We start from the raw sequence: 12,665 nt of genomic DNA, 5'->3' as shown, positions 1-12,665 counted from the left end.
AAATTTACGTGAGTAAGGATGCACAATACAAACAATTTAAATGTCAACCTACTCACAACGCCGCGCATCCAAACAACGCTGTAGAATTAACAAGAAATTGAGCATCAGTTACAGGAAAGAGAACTGACAACAATTATGAAGCAGGACTCTCTCTCATACGGATCAGCACAGTAGCACGTCACTGATTATCACATACATGTTGGAATTAGAAAACATAACAAACGTGACAAAACTGTTTCAGTAACGCGCAGTGACAGTTCAACGCTGCGGTCACAGTCACTATATAAATGGCTGCTCAGTCCACAGCTGCGCGAAATCTTTGTAGCAGTTTTATCTTCTTCTTCTGCAGCTTATCCATTAATGGATGTTGGCGACCTTCTTCTGTGAACCGCAGTATGTAACAGCTGGTCTACACTTCGTATTCCTGTCCACTGCTTTATGTTGCTCAACTAGGATGTCCTTCTTCACCCCTGTCTTCGTTTTCCTTCAATCTTCTCTTCTATTATTAACTGTAGAAGCACATATTTGGTATAATTGCGTAGGCTTCCGTGGCCAGAGTCAGTTTACATAAAAGTTTTCTGGGTAGGTTACCGCGTCATAATGTATAAAACTACTGCTGATGGAGTAAAACCAACGTTTCGGCCACGGCTGCAGCGGCCTTCTTCTGGGTTATACATTATGTCTACTGACTCTGGCCGCGGAAGCCTACGCAATTATGTTCCATGTTTAGCTGTAAGGAAAAGTAAATGTACCAGTATTTTTTAGCAAATGGAGAATTTCATAAATTATAGATTTCTAGGGCAAAGTATGATTAAATTTTGTCTAATCTATTTAAGCGTAATGAATTGACACACAACAAGGTTCATAGTTTATCTGTAAGATGTTCATGTGTAATAATTAATTATACACATACATTTGTACAGCCTATTACGTAACGGAATTAGTGTGTTACGAAAGATTCTTAAGAGAAGTGATAAGCTGAAAATGACCTTTCACAATGACATGTTTGACAAAGATTTAAAACGTCAGCACTACGGAGATTAGTGTGACAACTGACTGACAGATAGAAATGCACTTTTATTTTTCTGGGTTGGAAAGTGAAGGAAACACATCGGGAAAATCATCGCACCTGGCGATCGAAATATAGCTAACCATTCAACTTAGCACGTAGACGTCGTTTGCAGGAAATTTCAGTGATATGCACAAGTATCACGACCAGGAAAGATATAAAACGTGTGGAGTACTTGCAGCAAACAGGTGTTGTCGCCTGCTTCTCTTGAGAAGGGACGTTGTTGTCATTCGATGTTACCACGAAGGGAAAAAATGTAAATAATTTTCCTAGAGGAAAAACTGATTTAAATGCCTTATGTGAGGCATCATTTTACTTTTGCACGACAGTAACTAGAATTGCTGACGGGCGGGACTTAGTAAATACATTATAGTGTAAGAGGCAATTTTACATCTTTAAACCCATTTAACGCCATGTGACATATCGCGTACTAATCAATGCTAATAATTCTGCTTCTACGAAATCCTTATAAATACATTGACGATTTCCTTTTCCATCCTTGGCATCTGTAATTACCTCGTTCGACAGAAAGAAAACACTTAATCATTTATTCTTCCTTCCATCCGAATTACTAACATTAATGCTGTTTATCACAGAGCAAACTGAAAAAGAACAAATGCAAGCAAATCGATCTAACAGAGGAATAGTTCGTCGTTTTGTTAAAGATAAACGTAAAGGGAAATTAATTCCATATATGCGCTGCAAGGAGCCGTTCAGTGTTTCGCGAACATACTTCGAATCTTTATTATCCATTCTCTGTCCTTTTTCATTCACGAACAGACAGAGAAAAAACATTACTGAATGCCTCCGCATCCACCCGCTTTCTTTCATTGTTGTTACGATCATTGGGAGACGTGTACTACAATGGCGTTTCTTCCAGCTAATTCTATGTAACATTCCTGTGCATCCACTCAGCTCACTCGTGTTGACTGAAATGGTCAGTTACAGTTACCGAAACACCTCTGAATTTCTACCCTTGCTTATTGTAAAGGGAATCCCAACAATTAACAGTCCTCACGAATAGGTAGTACAAAAGTCTTCTACGTCACTTTGTAGATTCATGTCACTGTCTCAGAATTCTCCCCGTAGACCGAAGGTGCCTGTTCCCCATCCTTATATAGGTTTCATATGGCAGTTCCGTTGCATCTAGCTATTAAATCGGTTTGACACTCAAACTGTATACCACTAATGCGTTACCCTTGCGAGCTGACATCTCATAGACGTTCGGGCTCACGTGCGGTTCCTCTTCGTGGAAATGTCTCGGCTCAAACTCGTTTAGGGGTTGAACCGCACGTGACGCATTCCTCGCCCTAAATTAGACACTTGTGACCTTTTGGTTAAATTATCTGGCTGATGGTAAGTTCGCGAAATATGAAGTTAATATAACATATAACAACAGTAATAATAATATCGGGAACTAAATTAACGACCCATAAATGATGTAAGCCACACAGTTGTGATTCGGTTAGAATAATATTTATTCAGAAAGCAAACTAATAGCGAAAGTACACGTATTTAGATTTACACTCGAGCGCATATCCATTTGACACAGCTCGATCATTCACAATCTCATCGCGAAATACAAGTTATCTACGCTAAAAGAGTTAACACCAGGCGCGCGGTTGATCACTGCTCAGAGACTAAGTCCCGTATACCACACAACGCGAAATTTTCTAATTCGTTTCCCTTCCTAGCTGCCTAAAGACCGACAATCCTTTGGTGTTTACAAGCGAACTGTCCGCTTTCGCGTCTGCACAGTCACTGGTCCCTCTGCCCGTCCCCGGCCGCGTTTCCCGCGCGCCAAATATCCTCGCTCTACTGACTAGGGCACTTCCCTCTCCTGAAGCCGTTCAGCTGCTTAGCTACAGCTCATTCTACATTATTTTACATTTTAACATATTTAAATAATAATAGCTTGACCATTTTCACGTTCTAAATAAAGTAACAATAGTATCCATTGTTAAATTCTTTCACATAAAACCAATACAATTTCCTTCTTAACTTTGAATGTCACGGCCAGTAGCCTTGCACCAATGTGCTTTCTGATAAATAAATAAACAACAAAAGTAACTATTATGCACTAAACTTTACAACAAATATTCTTTTACCTAGTGATTCAGTAAGGTGTGATACTGTCATCGTTCAGTGTGTTTTGTGTGGAGGAAATGATGATCTGACGCTTGATTATTTAAATGTACTATATCTTTCAAACAAATCAACGTACACGGTTCATATTTATCACATCTGTCATTTTAATGATGCGCTTCTATATGAAATGTCGATCGTTAAGATCGACTAAAGCGTTCAAATTTTAGCATTCAGTCTTTGTTACAAAACTTGTGAATTACACTTTAATAGTAAATCCTAAACTATTATAGATATGATCAATAAACAAGTTTTATTGGACTCACCATGAAACTTTATGAAGGATGATAGATTAAAATTACTGTGGCTTCATTCCCTGCATTACTACAGAATTAAATAGTTTCCATGTATGTTTCCCTTTATAGCCAGTCTTAGGTCAGCCATATTTAACACTGCTACGTCTCCTCGGCCACAAACGGCTTCTACTGGATTTCCCTATGACGTAGGTTCTCGTCTGTCTCACTCGCGTACTACAGCACTTAGACCCCAATAGACAATAGATGCCTGTGAGTTTCGATCTCGTGGTGAATCTGTGCTCTTTGTGGGATCCGGTTCTGGCCGACGTGGTTCGTTTCACAATTCCTGAAGCCTGATTTTTTTCGGCCGTATACTTAAATGAGAGCGACTGATGATCTCATCACAATTAAGACAACCCTGTGATTCATTACACTGTTTGCACTATATTACCTAAGTTTTTCTGAAAATAGCGTCATGCAGCCAAGTTACGGAGTTGGAAGCTTTTAATGATAAGTGATTTTTCGTATTGCGCATTACAGCCGACGTGGTGCATACGGAGACAGCACTGCCGCGGCCATGGAAGAAATGAGCCGAAGCAAACCACCTGAGCCATAACCTCAGCAGAGATTCCAATCCATAGCCCTCCGGGATTTGGAGCTCTCAGTTTTATAGCTGTATTTCTGATATCATCAATCCATGAAATACTGTGAATGTTTATACAGATAGTGCCTTGCAAGTGAGCACTGATGTTGCAGCTTACTAATTAAATTATACTCTTCTCAATCTTCCGCATTTTAAATTCATCTTCTGCAGCTTATACAGTCATCCTGCCTTAAAGCTTATGCAGTTTATTCCTACCGCTCAGGTTAAATCACTATGGCAATATATTTGTGAAGCATTTTATTCTGTGTAGCCTTAGAAGTTGTTAACGCCGTACCGAGGAGAGGATACTACTTCTGTTGTTTTTAAGGAGGTCGCTTTTCCCATAGTACGTGAAGACAAGAGGGGGGGGGGGGGGCAATCATGTTGTGGCGTCAAAACAGCTGCAGTGACGGAACGCAGGTTTTCACCTTTCGCGTTTCTTTTTGCAGAACATGCAGGTGGTGCCGCTTCCAAAAGCTCAGTATGGGAACTTCTACGATGGCGATTCCTACATCGTGTACGCCGCCTCTGAATATGGCAAGTCGACTGGAACTGATTCCAAGGTAAGAAGACAACCAACTTCTTCTTATAAATTGGATCGATGCATAAAAATTTTTACACATATTAACTGTCTAGAGTTAAAGATGAAGATGGAAACGAGTTTGTGTACCTTCCAGACTTTTCTCATAGGATAGTAGATTAAACGAGAAAAATTACTCAGATTTATGTAACGAAGAGATTCTGGTCATTTGTAAACTACCCCAACGGGAAGACACAAACAGTACCTTCACTGTGCGATAACAATGGTGATGTTATTGATGGCAGTGCCACTAAAGCAGAGTTTACTAAACACGGTTTTCCGAAATTACTTAGCCAAAGAAGGCGAAGTAAATATTTCAGAATTCGAATATAGAACAACTGCCAACAAAACTAGCTTAGAAGTCGATATCCTCGGTACAGCAAAGCAGCTAAAATCACTTGATAAAGGCAAGGCCACCGGTCCAGGTTGTATACCAACAAGTTCCTTTCAGAGCATGCTGATATAACAGCTCCATCATATACAATAGCTCGCTCGTGACTGGAAAGTTGCGCAAGTCACACCAATATCCAAGAAAGTAAATAGGAATAATCCTCTGAATTACAGACCCATATTACTTACGTCGATTTGCAGGAGGATTTCGGAACATATACTGTGTTCGAACATTATTAATTACTGTCGAAGAAAACGATTTATTGGCAATAACCACGATTCAGGCAATATAGTTTTGTAAAACACAACTAGCTCTTTATTCTCACGTAGTAATGAGTGCTGTCAACAGGGGATGTCAAACTGATTCCATATTTTTAGATTTCCAGAAGGTTTTTGACACCGTTCCTCACAAGCGACTTCGAATTGCGTGCCTATGGAGTATCGCCTCAGTTATCTGCCTGGATTCGTGAGTTCCTGTCACAAAGGACACAGTTCGTAGCAATTGACGGAAAGTCATCGAGTAAAGTAGGAGTAATATCCGGTGTTTCTCAAGGAAGTTTTTAGGCCCTCTGTTGTTCCTGATCTACACAAACGACATAGGAGACACTCTGAGCAGCCATCTTAGATTGTTTGCAGAGGATGCTGTCATTCCGCCTTGTAAAGTCATCAAATAATCAAAACCAATTGCAAAATGAATCAGACACGGTGTGAAAAGTATCAATTGACTCTACACAATGAAAAGTGTGAAGTCGTTGACAAGAGTATTAAAAGAAATTGGCTACACTTTGGTTACACGATAAATCACACAAATCTTAAAGCTTTAAGTTCAACTGAATACTTAGGGATTACAATTACGAATAACTTAAACTTGAATTATCACATAGATAATATTGTGGGGAAAGCAAACCAGAGACTGCGATTTATTGGTAGAACACTTAGAAAGTGCAACAGGGCTACAAAAGGGACCGCGTACACCACGCTTTTCCGCCATCTCCTGGAATATTGCTGTGCAGTGCGGGACCCACATCAAATGGGACTGACGGAGGACATCGAAAAAGTTCAAAGGATAGCTCGTTTTGCATTATCGCGAAATGGGGAGAGAGTGCCGCGGACGCGATATTTGAATTGGAGTGGCAACCATTAAAACATTGGTGTTTTTCGTTGCTGCAGGATCTTCTCATAAAATTTCAGTCAACAATTTTCTCCTCCTATTGCGAAAATATTTTGTCGGTGATCACCTGCATAGGGAGAAATGATCATCGTAATAAAATAAGGGAAATCGGAGCCCGCACGGAGAGATTTAAGTGCTCGTTTTTCTCGTGCGTCTTTCGAGAGAGGAACGACAGAGAAATAGCTTGAAGGTGATTCGATTAACCCTCTGCCAACTGTGAATTACAGAGTAATAATGTAGATGTAGATGAATTGGTAACAGACCACTTATGATAACGAACCTCAGTCATTATACATTATACTTTTGATTTCTTTCCCTCTTATGGCAGGTATTTTCCTCAATTCACTATTCAGTTCCCTGTATGACTATACCTGTTGCGTAAACAATTCTTTCCCTTGAAAGTAAGCAATTTTCTCAGAGATGAGAAGAACTTTGAAGGATTTCAGATTTACAAAATTCAAAGCATCAGCGACGCCAGTATTTTGAAAAGTGTCGTTCAGAAGACTACTTCACTTACACTGAATCCATATAGCTCTTCGATAGCATGACGTAGACCACCAGAAGACCTGCATTACCAGTCAGAAAAGCTATCCAACTAGATTTTGTATCACAGCTCTTCCCATCACTAATTACTCCCTGTGGCAAGGACAGGAGTCTTAGGCACAGAGAACAGATGATAACAAGAGAAAGATTGAATATTTGACAGGAGTGACACACTTAAGTCCAATCCACCGTAGCGGTCGCGCGGTTCCAGACTGAAGCGCCTAGAACCGCTCGGTCACACCGGCCGGCTGATTGGCACATAGATATCTGTAAGTTATTCGACAAATTTCCGTCAGTTGTAAGCTCTTTATGTAATACGTGTTACGTATTTTATCAGAGCTCCATGAGAGCCAGCTATATCATGTCTCTTAATCTCCTTTTTCACTTTTTCAATACTTAATTCTGTTTCCCACATATCATCTTCAGCTTGTAGCAGATAAGACCGTGAACAGTTCATATTTATGAAAAACCAATTAAGTTCTCTACGAAGTGTCACCTACAAACGAAAAGTAGCGAAGGACGCGTGTTAATTGCACCACTGTAGATATAGTGGTTTAACTTATATCTCACCATCCTTAGCATGCAAATTACACTCAGTCAAGATCGTATACTAGATGCAATAGGGGCGATGGCGCCACTCTTCGTTCCATGGGTCGTACTTGTTGAAACGTGTTGCCATAGTGACGAGAAAACAGCGGAGAATACTATTGTGGAAACCGAAATTGAGCTTCCACTCTGCAGCGGAGAGCTTGTTTTTAGCTGACTTCTAGGTAGATTAAAAAGGAGTGACGAAATGAAGTTGTCTCAGCACAGCACCTGCCGACGACTTTAGTACATTCATAGCACTAAGTTCTTTGTGTTTGTAAAGAAAAAAAGGAATGGATAAAGGATTCAGAAAAGGTAGCACCTTAAAAGAAACAGACTCTTGGTGAAACACCAACAAACTAAGACTATTATTTTCACAGAACGAAATTTTTCAGGCATAGAAAGGAAACGATTTTACTTTCTCTTTGTAGTAAGGGAGAGTATTAAGCTATTATGCCTAATCAATTAGAGGTATGATTCACTTCCTCTCTGGACATGAACCATATACTGCGTCAGGTGAGTTATGGCAGGTGGATTGAGAAACCTTTGTTATGGGAATGAAAAATGAAACGTAGATTAGGGATTAATGTCCCCTCTACACCGAGGTTAGGAGAAACAGGGCATCAGTTTAAACTGGACAAGGGAGAAGCAGAAAGTCTGCCGCGTCCTGTTGGAAGGAACCATTTTGTCATTTACTGTAAGCCATTTACCTGAACAATGGAAACCTAAATCTGGATAGCATGAAGGGGAACTGAACCCCGTTTCTCCCGACCGCGAATGCATTATTATAACCACAGCGCCACCTCGTTAGTCTTGTTTTGTGAGTGTTCCCTGACAGCGGTAAATGCATGTACTCGAAGACAGGCCCTTAAGGGATAAAAAAATCTGCAGCTTAATCGAAGTAGCGAGGTGTTCGACACATTGAACGGTTTAAGTGATGCACTTTTCTAAAACATAGATTTTAAAGTATACTGTTAGACTAACCACACCGAAGACAGGGAACCCCAGCAGAGGAGGGAGGACAACCAGAAAGAATCCCTCTGCCCTACTTAACACCATAACGAAGTATTGGTGGAACATAGTCACTACATGATACAAAAGCGGGCAAGAAATGACTTCAGACGTGGAAGCAGAGAGCGATAGTAAAGGCTCACCTGGGACGAACGGCTTGATAAACTGCGAACTGTAACAATGAATTTTTTCCTTCTTGACCTGGAATATAGAGATGACAATATTGCTGACAAGAGACAGACCCTTGCTCTATAGTATGTGATGACCACTGCTGATACTTATATTATCTTGTAAAAAGTGTCCGGACACCTATTAGTGGACTAAATATGGGGCGTGTCCATCGTTCGCCTTTGTGACGGCTTTAATCTTGCTGGGGACACTTTCAATCAAGTGTCTGAATGTCTGTGGAGAAATGGTACCACATTATTCAATAGTCGAAACCAGAGCAGGTATTAATGTTGGACGCTGGAGTTCGAAACGAAGTCGAATATTATTGTCAACAGACTATGCCTCACAGATGGTGCTTTATCACAGGGTGCAGTGTCAAGCTGACACAATCAATCGTCAGCACCAAACTGCTCCTCTGGCCGAGAGTTTCTAGGCGCTTCAGACCGGAACCACGCGACCGCTACAGTCGCAGGTTCGAATCCTGCCTCGGGCATGGATGTGTGTGATGTCCTTAGGGTAGTTTGGTTTAAGTAGTTCTAAGTTCTGGAGGACTGATGACCTCAGATGTTAAGTCCCATCGTGCTCAGAACCATTTGAACTATTTTTCAACTGCTCCTCTACAGTACGCAGTACACAGTGCATTAACATGTGTTTATATCCTTCCGCATTTAGTGTTCTCTTAAGTGCAGTAAGGGGACCACGCCCTAACCACGAAAAACACGCCCCAACTTTCTCTAGGCATTCACCAAACCCAAACTCTTTCATCGGATTGACTTAGGGTACAGCGAGACTCGCCACTCCGAATCACTCTTTTCCATGCATCCACTGTCGAGCTGTGACGTCGCTCTTTGCACCACCTCGAGTGTCGCTTAGCATTAACTACACAAATGTGTGGCTTACGATGAACTGTTCCACCTCTGCAACCCGCTCTTTCTATTACTCGACGTACAATGACTGAGCTAGCTGGACTGCTCCTAGCACTTCGGAACTCAGCAGTGATTTCTTCCGCTGATTTTATGCAGTTTTTTACAACCATCCTCCACAATGCTCGACACTCCCCGTACGTCAGTACACGAGCACTGCCTAGTCTTGGTTTAGCTGCGACTGTTCCTTCACGTTTCCACTTCACAGTAACACCAACAACAGTTGACGTGGGTAGGCTTATAGGTCTTGAAATTCCCTGATAGATCTGTTTTGCAGGTGGCATGCACTTTCCACTTTCGAAGGCACTGAGATCTCCTGAGTGACCAACTCTGCTGTTACTGGTTCTCTTCTGACATCACAGCACTCTCGCTCTCCATTATACTGGCTAGTCTTCCTCTCGTGACAGGTAGCGGTCATTTCAGAATTACATACGGGTTCCGGATACTTTTGATCAGATAGTGTACCTGCACTTTTAACAAGCTACAGAATGTAATGTAATGACAGTAGTGGTAGTTGTAGTAACAGTAGTAGTAGTAGTAGTAGTAGAAGTAGTAGCTGATAGAGGATTCAGCCTTCTCATTTTCTGAAGCAGAAGAATACCTGACTGGGAATGAAAAATGATGAAAAAAGATCATGAAGGTCATAATACGGATGTTTTAGGAAGATCTGGAGATATATTCACATCAGAAAAAATATGAACACAAAAGACTGAATGATAAACTGGAAAGTGACTCATTGAATTTCTTCAGATGCTTCTTTAGTCTCCTTGAATAAGCTAATAACATTGTGATGTATCGAAATAAGTACTCTCGCAATTAATGTATAAGCTGGTAACGATTCGGATTAGACAGGAAAAATATAAGCACCATGGAATAATACACGTACTCCCTAGACGATCTGTAGCATCACTGCTGACAGTATGTAAAATACCTTTGTGAGTGTTTGTTATAGTGCATTTCTGTCTCCAGTGTTTACTGTCCACTTAGAACTGTGTACTAATCGCACACTATAATGAGGTGGCCCAGTTGTGGAGAATGCTGCGAGCGAAATTTTGCGATCGGTTTTTGGCATATTGGCTGGTATAATCACCCCCTCCTTCTCCCAAGGCAGCCAGTTTATAGCTTGTAAGGGAAACGAATTAATATTGTTACGTAACCAAGGCTGGTAAGGAGCGTAAATTTTCCGTTGCGGACCAAAGTCAGCCGAGTTTCAGAGATCAGAAAAAGAGCATCTTATGGTGTGTGATTAGTAAGTGATGTTTGATATATGTGAATTTCTGAGTAAGAGGAGTACGAGAAACTGTAAGTAAAGCCTTTTTTCAAATTTCGCAGTTAACTACGAGTACCTACAAAGATCCATCATTAATTACAAAATTGGTCGTGTTTATATAGACTGCCTAACCAAAAAAGTGATGCACCCAGAAGACATGGTAGGATATCACTGTACCTTAGTTCTCACACACGCCACTGGCGGGTATGCAGATGATTAGAGTTGCACTTCTCTCTGACAGGTACAATGGCCACCAGAGTGAGTCAGTGTTCTTCGTGGTCAGGTATTGCTATCAGTCATTGTAGGGTATGTAAGAGACGTGAACTGCGTGAGGTGTTGAATGATTACTGTGAAGTACAGGGAGACGCTGCATACCAGTCTGAGACAATGTTACCAGCACCTGACAGATTTTAGAGAGGGCTTCATTCTACATCTACATCTACATCTACATCTATACTCCACGAGCCACCTTACGGTGTGTGGCGGAGGGTACTTATTGTACCACTAACTGATCCCCCCTTCCCTGTTCCATTCACGAATTGTGCGTGGGAAGAACGACTGCTTGTAAGTCTCCGTATTTGCTCTAATTTCTCGGATCTTTTCGTTGTGATCATTACGCGAGATATATGTGGGCGGTAGTAATATGTTGCCCATCTCTTCCCGGAATGTGCTCTCTCGTAATTTCGATAATAAACCTCTCCGTATTGCGTAACGCCTTTCTTGAAGTGTCCGCCACTGGAGCTTGTTCAGCATCTCCGTAACGCTCTCGCGCTGACTAAATGTCCCCATGATGAATCGCGCTGCTTTTCGCTGGATCATGTCTATCTCTTCTATTAATCCAACTTGGTAAGGGTCCCATACTGATGAGCAATACTCAAGAATCGGACGAACAAGCGTTTTGTAAGCTACTTCTTTCGTCGATGAGTCACATTTTCTTAGAATTCTTCCTATGAATCTCAACCTGGCGCCTGCTTTTCCCACTATTTGTTTTATGTGATCATTCCACTTCAGATCGCTCCGGATAGTAACTCCTAAGTATTTTACGGTCGTTACCGCTTCCAATGATTTACCACCTATGGCATAATCGTACTGGAATGGATTTCTGCCCCTATGTATGCGCATTATATTACATTTATCTACGTTTAGGGAAAGCTGCCAGCTGTCGCACCATTCATTAATCCTCTGCAGGTCTTCCTGGAGTACGTACGAGTCTTCTGATGTTGCTACTTTCTTGTAGACAACCGTGTCATCTGCAAATAGCCTCACGGAGCTACCGATGTTGTCAACTAAGTCATTTATGTATATTGTAAACAATAAAGGTCCTATCACGCTTCCTTGCGGTACTCCCGAAATTACCTCTACATCTGCAGATTTTGAACCGTTAAGAATGACATGTTGTGTTCTTTCTTCTAGGAAATCCTGAATCCAATCACAAACCTGGTCCGATATTCCATAAGCTCGTATTTTTTTCACTAAACGTAAGTGCGGAATCGTATCAAATGCCTTCCTGAAGTCCAGGAATACGGCATCAATCTGCTCGCCAGTGTCTACGGCACTGTGAATTTCTTGGACAAATAGGGCGAGCTGAGTTTCACATGATCTCTGTTTGCGGAATCCATGTTGGTTATGATGAAGGAGATTTGTATTATCTAAGAACGTCATAATACGAGAACATAAAACATGTTCCATTATTCTACAACAGATTGACGTAAGCGAAATAGGCCTATAATTATTCGCATCTGATTTATGACCCTTCTTGAAAATGGGAACGACCTGCGCTTTCTTCCAGTCACTAGGTACTTTACGTTCTTCCAGAGATCTACGATAAATTGCTGATAGAAAGGGGGCAAGTTCTTTAGCATAATCACTGTAGAATCTTACGGGTATCTCGTCTGGTCCGGATGCTTTTCCGCTACTAAGTGATAGCAGTT

The 12,665-nt window shown here is 41.2% G+C and overlaps 1 protein-coding gene across 3 annotated transcripts in view; it reads left to right on the top strand.

Annotated features, from left to right (window-relative positions):
- LOC126262266 (villin-1) overlaps nt 1-12,665 on the top strand; it is a 364,535-nt gene that overhangs the window by 265,862 nt on the left and 86,008 nt on the right. For all 3 annotated transcript variants that reach the window (XM_049958769.1, XM_049958772.1, XM_049958771.1), the window contains one exon: nt 4,543-4,656. In XM_049958769.1, the coding sequence (XP_049814726.1) occupies nt 4,543-4,656 (114 nt within the window). The remainder of the gene's footprint in view (nt 1-4,542; nt 4,657-12,665) is intronic.

The sequence above is a fragment of the Schistocerca nitens genome, chromosome 6 (genome assembly GCF_023898315.1).
Source record: "Schistocerca nitens isolate TAMUIC-IGC-003100 chromosome 6, iqSchNite1.1, whole genome shotgun sequence".
NCBI lineage: Eukaryota > Metazoa > Arthropoda > Insecta > Orthoptera > Acrididae > Schistocerca > Schistocerca nitens.
The sequence above is the reverse complement of the archived record's forward strand: the minus strand, read 5'-3'. Positions and strand labels throughout refer to the sequence as shown.